The 18,937-nt window shown below is 31.9% G+C and overlaps 2 protein-coding genes across 3 annotated transcripts; both read right to left on the bottom strand.

The window, feature by feature from the left end:
* Positions 1 to 5,218: 5,218 nt before the first annotated feature.
* LOC139096801 (uncharacterized) lies at positions 5,219 to 9,165 on the bottom strand. The gene is made up of 2 exons (XM_070648557.1): positions 8,927 to 9,165; positions 5,219 to 6,475 (listed from the first exon to the last, which is right to left on the bottom strand). The coding sequence occupies exons 1-2, from the start codon at positions 9,112 to 9,114 to the stop codon at positions 5,314 to 5,316; spliced, it is 1,350 nt and encodes a 449-aa protein (XP_070504658.1). The 5' UTR covers positions 9,115 to 9,165; the 3' UTR covers positions 5,219 to 5,313.
* Positions 9,166 to 10,932: 1,767 nt separating this feature from the next.
* LOC139096784 (uncharacterized) lies at positions 10,933 to 13,620 on the bottom strand. Of its 2 annotated transcripts, none has more exons than XM_070648531.1 (2): positions 13,050 to 13,620; positions 10,933 to 12,176 (listed from the first exon to the last, which is right to left on the bottom strand). In XM_070648531.1, exons 1-2 carry the CDS (start codon positions 13,232 to 13,234, stop codon positions 11,021 to 11,023), a joined length of 1,341 nt encoding a protein of 446 aa, XP_070504632.1. In that variant the 5' UTR covers positions 13,235 to 13,620; the 3' UTR covers positions 10,933 to 11,020. The 2 variants fall into 2 exon arrangements, with proteins under 2 accessions (XP_070504632.1, XP_070504633.1); XM_070648532.1 differs by lacking the exon at positions 13,050 to 13,620 and adding an exon at positions 12,625 to 12,757.
* Between the last annotated feature and the right edge of the window lie 5,317 nt (positions 13,621 to 18,937).

Below are 18,937 nucleotides of genomic sequence, written 5' to 3'. Positions count from 1 at the left end.
TTGTCTAACAAGAGTCAAATTTTAAATAAATCTTGAGAAAATAGGGATTCGTTCATCTATCGAGTTGGTGGGAGGTTTAAGTGCCGGTCAACATCAACAAAAATTGCAGATTAACCTTAAAATTTCCTACATCTTTAAGGTTTGTTCAATATTTCAGGATTTTATTCACATTAACACCAAATAAGAACACTCAATCTTAGAAAAACCCTTCAAAAAATTCATATCCACCCCATGATTCAAAATCCTTTTGAAATGACCAAAACAAACACAGACTCCTTAAATCCGCCTACCAACAGTCTTCAAGACAAACAACTAGAAATAAAAAAGGTGTAAAGAAAAACAATAAAAATGTTAAGAGAATCTGAAAAAATAACAAGTAGAATAATTTTCTTTTAAAGATGTGTGACATGCTGATGATGAAAAGGTTAACCCTTTTCGTTTATTTTACATTTCACGCAAAAACAACATACACATTGTGGATACGAATAAGTATTTACCCGTATTTAGATGTAAAATTGAAAAGGAATGAGAGTGAAAAAAGTGTTACGTGTCAAAGTGTGTGATGAATAGCGATGACTTTGATCGGTTGGGGTGTGCTTTTTTGTAATTATCGACATGCAGTCCCTGCATGATGGAACTAGTTGATAAAAATGAAACATGCATTTACAGCCGTTTTAGCTTTCCAAATAGCATAAATCGGTTAATTGACCCAATATCCGGCACCAATAGGGCGTGACTCTGGGACGGTGTTGGATTTGAATTGAATAACCTTGGTCTACAGACGCCTACAAGATACCCCAGTTAATATGGTGACAGTATCGGACTTTGTGGATTGTAAGAGATGATAAGAGACATATGTAAGTAAGTAACCTTGGCCTGGGGTCGAATTAAAATTGAATAAGGCACCAAGTCAGAGTTATCTCGGTATGAATTAGGATTTTTGATCGATTAACCGATTTGTGCTATTCGGGCTAGGATCAGAACAAATATCAACCAATTTATCAACGTCCTACGGTATGCAGTAGATCATTAGGAACTAATCACCCGAGCTCCACAATGCAGCAGATCGCATTTTTTAAAATGAGCTATCAAAATGCCGTTTAAAACGGCAACAAGGCGGTTCCCATGCAATCACATTGTGCTGTTCGAGTCACTGTCAATATTACTTCAATTTGTGACTCTCAGCATCAGCAAAAAGACCTAAACTATACAAGATAAAGGTGATTCAAATATATATTTTCAATAAATTTTTAGAACTTTATTTCAAGCATGAACATTTCAACACAATTTAAAGATCTCTTCATAATAATAATCCCAAATAACCGATAAAATTTCCCAATATCCCTAAAGTCATGATGCTTTCATAAGTGTAAATATTTTTTCAATCGAAAAGTGTACAAGGTTCTTCGAGAGAGAGAAAGGAAGATGAAAAAAAAAATATTTTCCTTTTGGCTCAACCGAAAAAATTCAATCTATTTCACGTTTCCTTCCTTTGTGCTCAGCTCGCTTCTCTTTATGATGTGTGTCGAAAAAAAAATGAAATTTTGTTCCTCCTCATTCGCACTCACAATGCTATTATGTCGTGGGAATTGTGACAGAAAATCTCATTTTTCGGCATGTTTCTTTCATTTTGTCGCTTCTCTTTGTCAGCAATGTGTTTATGATGATGTTTACATTTATTTCTAGTGGAACCCGCTTCTTGTGAACCTTTTTGCGTTTTTTTATGTGTCATCGTTATTAAATATGAATGCTTTTTTCTTATTGCTCGTGTAAATATTATTGTATGCAAATGTCAAGGTTGAAATGTTTTGTAAGGCATTAATATTTTAAGAGCTTTTCTTTTCCTTTGTTAACAATCTTAAATTTCGAGGCTTCAAATGAATTCTATTCTTGGAAATGCTTTTTTGCAACGTAATGTTGCTCATATGGAAATACTTTTTTTTTGTATAGGACAGTAATTGAGATTAGGAAGCTTAAATGTTTTAAATGGGATTTCAATTCTCAGACATAAAGTTGCCTTGACGGCTTATTTCTACTCACAAGGCGTAAATGGCTTCCGGTGCATCTGGTAGACCGAATATTATGTAGAATTCTGATGAATAATTCTGTATATTTCTGCAATAAAAATCTGCAGTATTCTTTAGAATTATTCCACAGAATTCTACAGAATTCTGCAGAATTCCCCAGAATTTTTGTGGTTAAAATAATATTTTGTTTCATGCATGTCGCGCAACATTCACCAGAATATTCTACAGAATTCTATAGAATTCTGCAAAACTCATTCTGGAATTCTGATTTAAACTATACTTTTTTCTGTACGGATACAAATATTATAGGATATTCGCATTATTCGTATTATTTAAAATATATATATTTTTTAATATTTTAAAGAAGACAGGTGGAATTTTAGGGTTCTATCGGTGAGGGATAATCTTATTTTAAAGGGTACCCACTTAAGAGATAAATAGCTTATGTGTTTCTTTTATACTTTAAATTATACTAGAGTATCGGGAGCGCCCGTGGCGCCCCATCTTCAGAATTTTCATCTTCACATAGCTTCATGTGGCATCACATTACACCCCCCATACCCCCTGATACCCCTCAGTTTTCGGCTACACAAAATGGCTTCACATGGCTTCCGTTCTTGTATCAGCAATGGAATTGGATGTTTATAATATAGATAATTCACAAGAGTCTGGTTCTCCGGAATTTTGTATAAAATTATATAATTTATAATTTCATACAAAATTTTTATATAATAATGAAAATTTACGAAAAATCTATTCTTTAATCATGTGAAAAAAAATTAAATTTTTTTGATATTTAGGTATTATAACTAAAATATAATATCAAATAAATATTTACATATCTTTATATATGAAAAATTGCCATCTCTTTAATATGAAATAATATGTCTTGGTGGCGTAATGGTTAAAGTTAAGTTTTAACTGAATTAAATAAGTGGAATAATTCTACAGAATTCTGCAGAATTTTGTTGCAGAAATCTACAGAATTGTGTTACAGAATTCTGCAGAATATTCGGTCTACGAAATGCACCGCACCCGCCTCTAAACTAGGATGACCATCTAAATTTTACAAATAATTGGGATAATTTTGGAAAAAATTGGAATAATTCTAATTTAAGCAATAAAGGAGTTTAATCTCGAACAGAAACCTGTTCAACTGCTTTATTAATACCCCACAATTCACAATGGATCAATAGGAACCATAGTCATCAATATGGGGGGTCTATTTGAACAATTTTGAGTCTTAATATTCGATTAATTTGTTAACAAACTGCATAATAGTGTCAAAAATGAAATACAACAGTAGAATGAGCATAGACTGAACTTTTTGTAATAAAATGAAACTTTTTTGAGTATTTAAGCAATAAGGAATTCAAATTAAGTGCCATATTTTAATAAATTGTTCAAAATTTACTCAAAATTTGAAGCAAATTCTCGACATTCAAAACATCAGGACATTTTGGGGCTCTGTTGGGACACTGTGGCACATAATAAAAGTACAGCAAGGTCCCGGCAAAACTACAGCATCTGGCCGTCTTACTCTTAACCTCACATTGAGCTTACATTTCAAATGCATCCCATTCTTGAGGATTAGTTGAGGATAGTATTTCTAATTTAAATTATACTGAATATGAAAATTTCTCGAATAAGCATATATGCATGTACAATCAAACAGCATCAATTTTGGTTATTATCAGATACTCAAGCAAAATCAATATAACTAATTATCATATTACCAACATGCATTAAGACCAAACAACCAGTATTCGATAATTATCTTTAAATTTATTTAATATCCCCAAATAACATGGCAAAACAAACTTGAACTACATAAATGCAAAAATTCATTTTACAATGCAAATTTATTCAAAATTTTACGTTTGAATGAATTGTTTAATAATTGACCGAGATGAGAATAATTTGATAAATGTCAGCTCTTGCTGATTACATAAATAATTATATCGATTAAGCGTCAATAAATGTTAATCGATTGTGGGCTGAGTAATGCTTTATTACCATATCAAATATTGTACAAATCCAAATAAATATTTTATGATTTTTTTGCTGACTGGGTAAAACTAGTCACAGCACAATATAAAATCAGGCTCAATTAATAAAATAAAATTCAAGTTCATTAAAATAAAATAAATTATTAATAATAAATAATGCAAGTAAAACAACGATAAAGAATTGTTTAATGATAAATCACATTGCACGCTCAATTAAGTCAATGGATTTAAATGTTGCTTAATTGAATGTATGTAATTTTATAAGTATACACAATCAGTATTGTTATATAATAAATTATATATAAAAAATGCAGTAACAACAATATTAAATTAAATTTAAATCGAATTTATTTATTCGAATCGGATGTGTATTTTCGTTTCAATGATATATTAATATATGAAATCATACATGTGTAGCTTTATTATGCTTTAAAAATATATATGTATTGTTAACATTTAAATGAGTTTCCGTTAACCTTAAGATTGCATATTGAATTGTTTCCAAGAATATTTGGTTTGTAATAAATAACTGAGAAAATAAGATTATATCCTGGATGTGACAGAGTGAAAGGATTGGTGATTGTGATTCATGAATCACGACCAGCCCCCAAGAAAGTACAGGGCGTAGAAATGACCGAAAATCCGACACTAGTTCAGCGTTACTCTAAACTTAGGACAGATTCGACGAATTCCGGTCTCAGGCTAGAGTCAAGTCGGGCATTTCTACGATCTGCACCTTCCGAGATCCTCACAATCGTTGAAACATCCATTTAAGAAGGCAATATCAAACTAACAGCAAAATACCCCAATTTGTATGCAACAAACAAATAATAAATAAAGCAAAACTTGGGTAAAACCTGGCAAAACAATATCAAACTGCAATAATAAGCCAACAATCCCAGGAAATAAATTGTTTATGGTCAAAATATTGCTCCTTCAGTCAATGTTCAAGATCCTTTTGTTTGAAAACATTGTTTTCTACAAAACATCAAAAAACAATGAGAGAACATCAAAACAGCAAAGAAAAAACATTTGTAAGGTTCTGAAAATTTCAAATGATGTAAAGTTGTTGACAGATGAGCAATAATTCCTAAAATATGTACAAAATTCAAAAACATTTTTTAAATTCCATTAAAAAGCTTTTATTAAAAGTATCAAATTCGAAATAAATGTTCATTAAAATTGTGGGTAACTTTTTAAATTATCCTTATTTAATATTAGCTAATTCGAGCATTTGCTATGCAAAGTCCACTCGAATACTTTCTACATAAATATAATTACTTTAAAATGTCTAAATATCCTTTTTTGCTTGCATGCTGTAAAATTTCAATAATTCTGTTGTCAACATTTCGTCCACCACAAGTTAGTGTCAATTCTTCAAGTTCCTTACTTAAATAGTCACTATCGTATAGTTCTGATATTCTTGCACATTCATCTTCTGGACATGCCATCATTGGAATAAAAACCATAGCGACACAAGCTCCATAAAGAGCATTACTGTTAAAATGAGCAATAAAATTTTCATAATTGTAAGGTTTGAGTCTTGGATCATCTTTGTAGCAGTTGAGGATTTCCATTAGACATTCAGTCAGTGTTTTATGGTAAATTTTAAGAAGCTTGTCCCAATACTCTTCACGTAGTGATCCTGGCATGTTCATGTACATGAAGAATGAAATATCAATGGCTGGTGTTCCGTACCGGACTTCTTGGAAATCAATCATTCTTATGTCAGTTGGTTCATCATAGCCATCAGGGTCAAGGTAGTGAAAGAGTACATTGTTGCGATTAAAGTCACCATGAAGAATTATAGAAAATACTTCGTCCTTAGCTAAAAAGCTTTGCATAAATTTCATTGGATGTTCAAATGCGACTTTTTTCAAATTTTTTACATCCTGAATGAATTTTTTGTTCGAATGAAGTTTAACGTCCTTAATGACGCAGTTGAAGACTCTTTTTAGACCATTTTTGTAAAACATTTGTTGAGCCTCTAAAACACTTCCATCAGATGCAAAGAATGAGTATGGAACTAATCCTTTCACAAGCTTATCCAACATTGGATCTTGATTGATCCTCATAGCATATGAAACTGAGTGATATGAGGCAATCAACTTCGCCATTAGCTCCAAATGTTTCTCATCAAGATCAACTCTTGGACCCATACGAAAATGCTTTGGTGTCAAATTTTCCATCACTAAAATTGTCTCTTCATTGTCTCCAAGTTCCTCAATGATTTTAGCATCAGCAAAGTAAACTTTCGGTACCCATTGATGTGGATCGAATGCCTTTATGTTTATGTCAATTAGAAATTTTTGAAAATATGGAATGACATCTCGATATATGTGTAGCTCATTAAGGCATAAGGCAGCAGCATTGGTCTCGTTGCGGAAATTTTCATCACCTTTCATTATTTTTACAATCATCTTGTAAACTTTTGTGCCACTTTAAAGAGAAATAAGAAAAATAAGCATTAAGACAAAAGATTGTGACACAATCAAGCTAATAAAGCTGATAATGAGTTTCTTTGAGAACGTCAATACGACATAAATATTGTGAAAAATAAATAATTGGAATATTTATGTGAAAAATGACATGAGAACCGAATTGAGAATTACAACATTAAATGTCTGATGAACTTGAATTTAAGGCAGTGCGGTAAACAATTCACTTAATGCAATCATAAATTCTTATCATTCACTATTTTATATTAATGACCTTGATGGTTCTGATAAAATAAAATGATGAGAGTTTGTGACTCTCTCGGATTATTAGATTAAATTTGTTGTGTTGATTTAAAGTGAGAGTTCATGTGTGTTGATGTGAATATCTTGCTGAATAGTGCAAAGTAAAATAGGTCACTACAGATTGGACATATGTTTGTACGATTAAAGGGGTCATTTACTTGTTGCGTTCGGTTTTTAAGGAGGAGGTGTGGTCTATGATATTTTGACAGCTTAAACTAGAGAATTATGGACATTTTAACACCTTGTTACAGTGAAAGTTTAAAATTTATGAATTGACCAAGAATCGCACGTCTGCATTTTAGATGAACAATTCGGCAGTTTTGGGTTGTGCCTTATAATTTATCCAAAGCTACAAGCCTAAAGTTTTGATTGAACCCTATTAAAAATTCATTGATTTGCTTAACGTAATGAATGAACGGGCCAAAAGCCATTGTCAGTCAGAAGTTATCGCAAAATTGATAATAATCGATAAAAATTGTTTGTAAACAAAAACTCATGACTTTAAGAGGAAAACTTCATTTAAGCTTCAATTAAGATTATTAGTTTTCAATTCGAGAATTCAATTTAAAAAGTTTTCAATTTTTTCTGTCCTTAAGATTCTATTCAGCCACTATCAGCACATAAAATATTCTAAAGCATCTATTTATAAACAAGAATTTGAATTAAATTGAATCAAGACGTAAATATTCAAAAACTTTTAGAATATTTTTGTTAAACTTGAAAAATATTGTCTGTGGACATGAAAAAGTCACGTATTTATCAATTTTTATTCATAAAGTCACCAAAGATCATTTTGGAGTCAGGATTCTTGAGGAATAAAATATTATAATGTGGTTGGGTCGTTCACTTACTAGGTAATGGGAAATGTTATCTTTTGGACCCCTCCCTCACCTGAATCACTGACACTCATATGAAAAGGAAATGCAATGTTAAAAACTTAGTGAAATACTGAGAAACCGGCTTCCGAATGCATTTCTAAACTTGAAAATCTAGTAAAATCTATGTCGAAGCATTTCCCGAGTGGACACGTAACTAGTTAAATACTTGACATTTACTAGCCTTTGAACTACCAGTTACTTACCAATGAACTAGCCTTTGGAACTTGACATAGGGACGACTAATGACATATTTGGAACGTTCCATTTAACTAGACATATGTACAGTACTTATGTCTAGTTAATGTCTAGTCAACCATAACCGTTTAACGTACACGGAATTTGACAAAAAAAAAAATTATGTGTGGATATGAATTTATTTGTTAATTTAATTATTTTGGAAAAAGCAGAATTACACGTTCGAAGCTGTCATAAAAACATTTTGGCTAGTCACTTTGTAACTAACTAATGCACTTTGGCAAAAGTCGTTAAGTGTACACCATTCAATGCATATAAATATATTAAAAAACTGTGCAGAAACAAATTGCACTTATAAAAGTGATTTCTGATTGCACTTGTGAAGTATATGGTTTTATACAAATTTCTTTCTGTGATTTCTGCTTGTACTTGTGAAGTATATGGTTTCATAAAAATTTCTCTACAAATCAACTTTCCATATGTCTAGTTAAAGTCTAGTTAATGTCTTGTTACATTGTCAAGACATTTTTGGCAAGATAAATGGCTAGTCGAATCATGTCTAATACTAGATATTGACTAGCTGTGTCCACTCGGGTTTAATTTCTAAACAAACTTGTAACATTGTGAAAAATGCCATGAGTATGCTTACAAAAGTAATCACGCTCAATTATATTGACTAAGTTTACTCATGAGCATGCTTATTTAGGTGAATATGGGCATTTTCTTTTATTGGACGCCTTCTTCATTAAATTCTAACTTTAATTCATAAAAACATTAAAAATTTCCCAAAAAATTCACCAAATCATCAAAACAAACTTAGTATTTATAAGTTCAATCACAATATTACTCACAAAACTTCGAAACTTTTATCACAAATGTGGTCACATACGCGAAATCTTTCTGTTTATTTTTTTTCGTGAATGATGTAATCGGTACAAATTTTTATGCTATAGTTAACAAATTAACCATCCAATTATGATTTCTTAAGACGCAATACTTTAAAATCAATTCTCACATTATTTTGTTCATTTAACACTTCTCATAATTCCACTCAAAAATTCAGATTTAAAATTTACCTTCCATCAGCATATTTCATTTTCATGTTTAAAAAGTAAAGTGACGACATAAATCCATCCAATTGTTCATTTCCTCTGACATCACAGCTTACAATTATTTGATCCCGAAACTCATCATTATGACTTTGAATTAATTTCGGTAAGCAATTTTGAATGAAATTTATTTTCCTTTCTTCTTCATTTGACATTTTAAAGCGGCGATTTTATGTGGTCTGAACACTTCAAAATGCTAGACTAAACTGAAAATAAAAAAACTGAGAGTCGAATGCATTCAATACTTGTTTTTTTTTTTTGAAGAGAGTAAATACCAACTTGATAGGAAAGTAAATATTTTAATGAAAAAGTCTTTTTTTTCTTCTCTATACTCAATAAAGTCAATTGAGAATGTCTTTTGAAAAGAGTTTAATTATCTTGAATTATTTATTACCTGAAAGTTTGTGAAGCTCTTTAGATTAAAGTAATTATGTATTGATTTTTAAAATGATAAATATGTACCTATTGAGGAGAATCGAGGAAGGAACTGTAAATAATTGAATTGATAAAAACAGTAATTGTTCAATAGTCAATTACAGGTTAAATAGAGGAGAATAGAAATTTAATCCAAAACCTAGACAAATAGAGTCAACAATGCCATTAAACTTTATTATTCGAGTGGCAAATCTAATCTTTTTCCTTCAAATGAGTTGGAAACAGCTGTCTTGAAAATACAGTGGTAAGCAATCTTTGGACCGCGGAATTATGAACCGCATGTTGTGTGATGTTTCGGTCATGAATTACCACCGAAGTGACATAAAAAAGGTTGCCTAAAACACTAACTGCCGATAATGTCAGGAAGCTTCTCACAAGGCATTGACACACGTTTCATCCGGATGAAAGGATTCTTCATCTCCATACAAAAATTTCATCCGGATGAAAGATTTGTATGGGCCGGATGAAAGCGGATGAAGAGTGTCAATGCCATGGCTTCTCATCTTTTCGAGACTTTGTCGTTAATAAGACAATTCAACAATGCATTAACAACTGTCTTGTGTCTTTGTTTAGATTTGACTTTCAAAAAATACTAAATTAATGGACACATTCAATTAAATAAGTATTATTTGACTTGAAAAAATATTGCTGAATTTACGAAGCTTCCAAAAAGAAACATCCAATATTCTGACCCAAATTACATTGCTGATTCGTAAATAAAAAAAGCTTGCAATTACTTTTCATAAATAAAATCGATTTTTTTTGCAGACATAATTTATAAAACAGTTAATACTCTAGATTACTTTATAAAAAAAAGACTAAAGCAGATATTTTACAGAATTGTGTTTTTGGACATTTTTTATGGCGCTTGTCATGTTTCACAATAAAAAATAGGTGGTGTCGCATGTCATGTTTACATAAGCTTTGTTTTTGAAGGAAGTTAATATTCAAAACAATTCATTAGGTTACTTCGTACATCCGAATGTCATTGACTCAATGTGTTGCCTCAAATTTTATTATTCTTCGTACTTATTTCAATCAACTAAATTTTAAGATGACTATGCTATTTCAAATATAAATTTACAAAGTAGAAAAGTTAGTTACTTACTCAATTTGCTGGCAATAAAGATCAATAAAATGTAATCATTAGTCTCCATCAGATGGCATTTAAAACTGATTCTATCGCTGGCTTAAGCATTCCAGCTACAAACCCAAATGGCACAAATATGTTAATCAATCAAAAATCTGACTCCAGGCTGTGGTAACACTGACTTGATGCTATATTTAGTTTAAATCTGGCACTATGCTAGAGTCACATCAGTCTTGTGCGGGATTATGAATCATTTAATCGTCTTGTGCTTCTCCGCCAAGTACAGAACTGTATGAAATAAACACACTGCTGAGAATTTTCAATCATTACTAATTTCATAAATGGAATACTGAGCTAATTCGCTTTGGTCACAAAAAAATCAATAAACAAACAATTTTGGTTCCTTAATGTTCACATGTCTCAGTGAATGAATGAAATTTATACTCTGTTGTCTCAAATTCGTAATCAACAATTTTATTCATAAATTTTAATACATGAACAGTTATTTATTCAATTGGATAATGTGCGTCTCTCATTTAATCAAATATTTTGAGGTAGCCTTTCTTGTGGCTGTGGACGAGCGCATTGATTAGCCTTTCATCGAGACTTTGTCCGCCACATACTTGCAAAATTTGTCTAAATTCATCACCTTTCATATCAGTCTCGAAAAGATAAGAAATTCGTTCACACTCTTCACTTGAGCACGCCATAAACGGCACGAAATGGAAGCAAGTCATTACACCGTAAAAAGCGTGTTTTGTGAAATGATCGATAAAGTTTTCGAAGCTGTATGGCAGTAATCTCGGATCATTCTCTTCACATTTAAGAATGTCGATTAAACATTTCATATAAGTTCGATGATAAAGTTCCAATAATTCATCCCAGATGCCTTCAATTGTTGGAATATTATTCATATACATAAAAAATGCTAAATCAATTGTTGGAGTGGCTACACGAGTCTCTTGATAATCAAACATTCTAAGCTCCAGAGGGTTATCGAATCCTTCTGGCTTATCATAACGGAACAAAACATTATTACGATTGTAATCTCCATGCAAAAGGACACAGAATGTATCATCTTTTGCCAATAATTTTTGCATGATCACAACAGGTCTTTCGTACATTTTCTCCTTAATTTTTCGAACCGAATCCATGAGTACGGTGTCTGAATGAAGCTCTTTTGTTTTCTCAGCTAGCGTAAAAACTCTCTCAAGTCCAATTTTAAAGAGAATATTGTAAGACTGCATCTCTTTTCCATCATCTGAGAGAAACTCGAATGGATTTAAGCCACTTGCAAGTTCTCCAAACATTGGATCATTTTTGATTTTCATAGCATACGAGACAGCATGATATGAAGCAATATGTTCAACCATCAAGGACAAATGCTTTGCATCTAAATCAATTCGTGGGCCTAAACGAAAGCCTTGTGGCGTCAAGTTTTCTAAAGCCAATACACACTCAACTTCGTCGTTTAACTCTTCAAAGACCTTGTAGTCAGCATAATAAATCCTTGGAACCCACTTGTCTGGATTAAATGTTGTTACTGGATTCTCAGTTATGAACTTTTTAAAGTATGAGATTACATTCCTGTATGAGTAGATTTCATTCGAACATTGAAGAAAAGAACTCGTTTTCTCACGAAAATCATGATCGCCTTTCATAATCTTAACGATTATTTTGTGGTTTTCGATTCTTGAAAGTAGAAAAAAAATAATATTGTTGTTGATAACTTCTTGATAAGATGATAAGGATTAAAAATGAATAAGGTATAAATTTTGAGTAAGTTCTTGAGCATAAACATGTATATTGAGTAAATTGCGACTCAATAATTCTCAAAAAAATTCAATAAAAATACCATTAAATTATCAATTGATATATTTTGGCATCACTAATCTCTTATATTCAAAATTAATTGACTAAAGTGTTTTATTTATCAATGCCAATAAACGTTTATGATATTCATATATATGCTTGTCCGCAAAATTATTAATGGATCACTTAACAGTCATTTATGATATGAGTAAATTAAACTGTTAGTAAATAAATATTTAGAAAAACAAAGATAACAAATATGCGTATTAGAATATTGTTAAAGGATCGTGTACGTACAAATTCAGATTAAATTTAAATTAATGATTACTAAAGGACAATGATGAGCCGTGTGCCGCCAAAAAATGGAAATCTTATGAACCGTTAGGCCTGTGCAATTTCGGTCGGCGATTACTGCCAAGGTGTAACGCAAACAATAACCTATTGCATTCCAGAAAAGCATAAATCGATTCCTAGAACACGGCGAAATAACAGCCAAAAATCCGGTCTTTGGCTAGCGTGACTCTCACTCCAGGCTAGATTGTGGCCTCAGGTTAGAGTCAAATCGACCTAGAGAATAATTTTTGGCTATTTCTATGACGGTTGGTTTCTGGGAAAATCAATTCAAAATCCAGACCCAGGTCCGCGTGACTCTAGCATAGTATCAGAGTCACACCAGCCTAGTGCCTGATTTTGAATCGATAAACCAACTTGTGCTGATCGGGATCATTGTTTACAAACACTTAAAATACTCACTCTTCATTTGGATTCTTCAGCACCAACTCTACTGAATAAATAGCTGCCATAAATCCATCAAGTTGCGAATTCGGTGTTGCAGTACATTTGACAATCGTGTGACCCTTAAATTCCTCATTTCTCTCCAGAATCAACTTTGGAAGTGTTTTCTCGATAAAGTTTATTTTCTTTTGTTGATCAGTCATAATTTGTGACTCGTTTTAAATTAAATTGCCAATATTTACACAGATGTGACAAATTCTAATATTTGAAATCAATTAATTGAACTTCTTAATTAAGTTTTATTTAACAAAATTGGTTCCTGAAGCGGCCGTACTCAAAAATTTTAAATAAGCCGGAAAAAAATTCACTGACGTGTAATTTTGCTAATATTTGATAATATTCACGAAATACACTAATGTTTTTGACGATTGTTTCAATTATGAAGCTAACTGAGCACTACTGTTAGAGACTCTCTGATTTCATAACTTTACTATTGCAATTTCAAGTGGAAAGATAAGTATTTGTACTCTTAATTCACTATTAGTACTGATAAAGTTGATAAACAAATGAACATCTGATGTTCTGCCTTGTTTAGATCTGAAAAGTACTAAAGATTTTAGAGAAAGTTTTCAAAAATTTCTCAAAGATGTCGCTGGAATCAACTTCAATAGTTTGAAGCCCGTTTGATAATTTGGATACTTGGATGGTTTATTATCCGAACGACACAAATTAAGAAGGGTCCACTAAGCCTCTTTTATTAACACAAATTGGAAGCCGCCTCTTTGAGGGATTCACATGACGCAAAGCATCCACATGACGATGTCTTAAAAGCTCGGTTACGAAGCCTTCTTCATTTGTGCAGTTAGGAATCATCATCATACTTATTTTGGGTATAGTTCACAAATAAACTTGAATACAGGTAATCAGTAAAAAGTGAGTTCTTGAGGTGCATGAAACTTCATCTCAAAAATCGAAATCGACCTCACTTTTGTATGAAAAAGTCAACTCCATATGACGTCTACTTCGAGGTATTCTTAATATATGCTCATTCTTCATGTCCTTAAAAAACGAATGACACATTTCAAATTTGAGTCACTTAATCACAATTTCGAAAATGAAGAAGAATAATAAAATTGGAAAATTTATTAGGGGTCGTTGAGTTAGACAAGACCATTGATAAATCAATACTTACATCTATATATTTTTGGAGAGATGAAAATAAATTTCAATTCAAAGAAAAGGAAAAAGAAAATTCTTTAAAAAGATCCGTAAAGCATCAGCATCACACGAATGGCAATGGTATTTGTATAAATTATTATGGATAATATGTCATAATAAATCTATTTGACAATATTATTTTGTTACAAAAATGAATGGAAAGAAGTTTGAAGGAAATGAAGGGAAATGTTCTTGGGGATTGAGGTTGTGACGAGAATTTGATGTTAATCGAAGAGATAAATTGCCTTTATATCTTAATTTTAGTGATATATAATGAAATGATATGTTTAAAATTGACGAATGTTTTCTAGGAATTTGCATCATGTGCTTGATTGACATTTTTAGACTGTATTACTCTATTTAGGAGAGAAGAGGGGAGGTAGGTGTAGGGGAGTCGATCAGACTAACATTTCTGTAAGAAAAATAAATAAAATAATTTTTTAAATTTTTATTCATTTTTTGCTTTATTTTTCTTTATTTTTTCATCAATAAATCAGTACATAATGAGCATGAAATTACAAATTGTAAAATGTTTATGGATTAAGATTTATTTTTCATTATTTTCAATGAAATAAATTCACAAACATTTTCAAATGTAATTTATTTTTATTACAATAATATCATACCTTTATTTACTATGATCATAAACCTATACTATATATATAAGGTTATTACAAACTTTGTTTTTTCATTCAGCTTTTATTAATTCCTGTTGGCAAATATTTCATATATTTTCCAAAATAATAATTCACCGTTGTTCTTGGATCGATAAATCTTTCAAGATGTTTATTTTATTTTATTTTATTTTTTGCTAGTTGAATGTGTAAATTTTTATCTCACTCAAATTCATTTTCTATTAATTTTTTTTATTACAAATTCAATGCTTTTTACAGATTTTTATTTGTTTACAATTTTTATCTGTTTAAGCCGAAAAATTCTTTCTAATTTTGTCTTAAAAATTTAGGTAAATTTATTTAATTCTCTGGTTAAGGTTGGATGATTTGTATGAACTCGAATTCATCATTTTGAACAAAACGTTAAATTTTAAAAATTAAATTCGAATTATTAGGGTTTGTATTTGTATTAAAAATGTATTCAAGAGTTAAGAATCCAAATATTAAGTTGAAAAATTATCAAAAAATCAACTTTAGTAAAAATCAATTTAAAATGTTTGCAAAATCTTAAATTTTTTAAAAAACCAAATTTTCTAATTAAAAACTCAAAACATACCCCCAACCTTATGAGAAGCGTCTTAACATTTTATAGACAATATGCAACTAATTAAAATCTATCTAACAATTTTCATTTATATTCAAATTTTTTGTATCCTACACTCGAAATTTTATACACAATTCACTTAATTAAAAATTTCCCAAATCACATATTAATTTATTTGCATTTAAGTTTTAAAAATTAATATTAAATTGCTAATTGATGAACACTTTTTTCTGTTTAATTCTCTCAATTAACCACAGATAGTTAATAGTCAATTATTTATTGATATTTTATTTAACGTTTCTGTGTAAACCGCAATTTGTGGGGCAATTAAAAATTCTGTGTAATTTATTAGTAATTCTATTACAGTGGTGGGTAACCTTTTTTGTGTTACGGTACAACTCGGATTTTGAAAATGTTTCGCGGCAAACCATATCAAACAAAAATTCCCATGCGGCACAGCAATGTGGTAAATTTGTTTAATATAACGATTAAGCATAAACCTCATCATTTAGCTCAATATTCTCAAAAGTCCCAAAACATTTATTAAATTGGTATTAAATTAATTTTAATTAATATTAAAAATTAAAATAAAGACTTGATATTTTAGCTTTATTTTGAGCCAGATCTCGAAGTCGACTTGAATTTTATATTGAGTTGAGTTTACTTTAGTGGACTTTCCCACAAAAAATTATGGTCGATTTCAAGCTCTACAATTTGAAATAATCCTAAAAAAATCTGAACATTTCAAAAATTCTATTTTTGAGATTTTCTGCGCCACACAGGTTGCCAATCACTGTTTTATTAGTTTTTATGAATGAATTATGATTAGATTGCTGAATTTGCAGATTGTTGGAAAATTATTTTATTAAAATATTGTTAAGATAAATTAACAATAATTGCAATTAGGTTCTTATATTTTGTCAATATTTCAATTTTAGTCTGTTGAGATTTATTTAGCAACCTTTTCGCTGACGAATCCAAAAAGGACAATTTAAAATAATGTCCAGTTAATAACTAGACCTACGGTTGACAAACGACATGTTTTAAGAAGCGTTTCAAAGAAAATGCCATTATTTGACCACAGAGCCAGTTATAAGCTAGACATTAAACGTCTAATTGGCCTCTTGAAGTATGTTTGAGTAGGGAAATGCACAATATATCAAGTTGTCCAGCCGAGAATTGAAATTTTAAAATTTGTAATGTTATTTTTGAATCTTGAAATTGACAGCTGGAATTGGACCTGTTAGAATAATGAAGATCCTATGAAATTGCAAGTTTGCACATTTCACACCAACAAACTTTCAATAATAACTTTAATGTAGGTCACAATAAACTTACAATTTGCAAAATAAATATCGAAAACAATCTCTATTATTGTCACCAATCTATTCATTTTACATCAGATCCTGCAATCTTGAAGACAATATCTTTTATCTCTTGTTGTATCGTAAGAAATTACAACTCAAATTCTTTTCAACAATTTATATTGAAACAATTTAATTGAGTCTTATCCTGTTAATTAATTAAGACAGCAAATTTTATTTATAAAAATAAAAAAAAAAAAAGTTTTAGTGACAGTAAAATCATTAAAATCTTTCTAGAGACTTACTGTCTCGCCAATGGAGGGAAGGAAACTTTTTTTTTATTCCAGAGTTGGCAGGACTTTAAAGTGGAGTCCGGACTTTGAAAGTCCGGACTTTCAAAGTCCGGACTTTGAAAAAAAAAAGTGGAGTCCGGACTTTCAAAGTCCGGACTTTAGTGGAGTCCGGACTTTAGAATAGTCCGGACTTTGAAAGTCCGGACTTTGGGACTTTGGGAGTCCGAAAAGTCCCATACAAAAATTTTTTTTTTTTTTTTAAAGTATTTTAATATTTTTTTTCGGTTACACTGCGTAACCCGAGCTAAAAAAGTGATTTTTTTGACATTTTTTTCGGTTACACTGCGTAACCCGAGCTAAAAAAGTGAATTTTTTGACATTTTTTTCGGTTACACTGCGTAACCCGAGCTAAAAAAGTGAATTTTTTGACATTTTTTTCGGTTACACTGCGTAACCCGAGCTAAAAAAGTGAATTTTTTGACATTTTTTTCGGTTACACTGCGTAACCCGAGCTAAAAAAGTGAATTTTTTGACATTTTTTTCGGTTACACTGCGTAACCCGAGCTAAAAAATTGATTTTTTTGACATTTTTTTCGGTTACACTGCGTAACCCGAGCTAAAAAAGTGAATTTTTATATTCACACCGTTTTCACGTGTGAATGTATTGAATTTGTTCAGATTGGAAAACCAGTTTTTTGGATTTTCCAACAAAACTAAGCATAATGACAAGTTGTGTTCTATTACAATATGTTTGTGCCTGGAATTTCACATCATAATCAAAAAACAGATTTGAAATTGGTTGAGGCATTGCTGAGAAAATCCAAAAATTCGCTTTCTGTAAACAAGCAAGTTAATGTACACGATAACTCAAAAACGAGACATCGTAGAGACTTCTAGTTTTTTGCATTCGATCGGTGTCATTCCAAGGAAGAACTGATTAGATTTTGGGCATGGCAGGAACAGCCGTTGCTTCTAAAAAAGCAAAAAACTTTCCCATACAAAATTTCAAAATCAATGGTTACTTTGAGTTTTGAAAATTTGAACATTGTATGAAAATTATTAAATATGTGCCGAGCGAAGCTTGGCCTACCCGCTGGAGCTTGATCCCTCAAACATGAGCCAAGCGAAGCTTGGCCTACCCGCTGGAGCTTGATCCCTCAAACATGTGCCAAGCGAAGCTTGGCCTACCCGCTGGAGCCTGATCCCTCAAACATGTGCCAAGCGAAGCTTGGCCTACCCACTGGAGCTTGATCCCTCAAACATGTGCCAAGCGAAGCTTGGCCTACCCGCTGGAGCCTGATTCCTCAAAAATGTGCCAAGCGAAGCTTGGCCTACCCGCTGGAGCTTGATCCCTCAAACATGTGCCAAGCGAAGCTTGGCCTACCCGCTGGAGCTTGATCCCTCAAACATGTGCCAAGCGAAGCTTGGCCTACCCGCTGGAGCCTGATCCCTCAAAAATGTGCCAAGCGAAGCTTGGCCTACCCGCTGGAGCTTGATCCCTCAAACATGTGCCAAGCGAAGCTTGGCCTACCCGCTGGAGCCTGATCCCTCAAACATGTGCCAAGCGAAGCTTGGCCTACCCGCTGGAGCCTGATTCCTCAAACATGTGCCAAGCGAAGCTTGGCCTACCCGCTGGAGCCTGATCCCTCAAACATGTGCCAAGCGAAGCTTGGCCTACCCGCTGGAGCCTGATTCCTCAAACATGTGCCAAGCGAAGCTTGGCCTACCCGCTGGAGTCTGATTCCTCAAACATTTGCCAAGCTAAGCTTGGCCTACCCGCTGGAGCTTGATCCCTCAAACATGTGCCAAGCGAAGCTTGGCCTACCCACTGGAGCTTGATCCCTCAAACATGTGCCAAGCGAAGCTTGTCCTA

This window comes from Chironomus tepperi, unplaced genomic scaffold (assembly GCF_022539635.2).
Source record: "Chironomus tepperi strain 1889 unplaced genomic scaffold, CSIRO-AGI_Ctep_v1 contig_406, whole genome shotgun sequence".
In the NCBI taxonomy this organism is placed as follows: domain Eukaryota; kingdom Metazoa; phylum Arthropoda; class Insecta; order Diptera; family Chironomidae; genus Chironomus; species Chironomus tepperi.
Note: the sequence above shows the minus strand (reverse complement) of the source record. Positions and strands in the feature narration are given on the sequence as shown.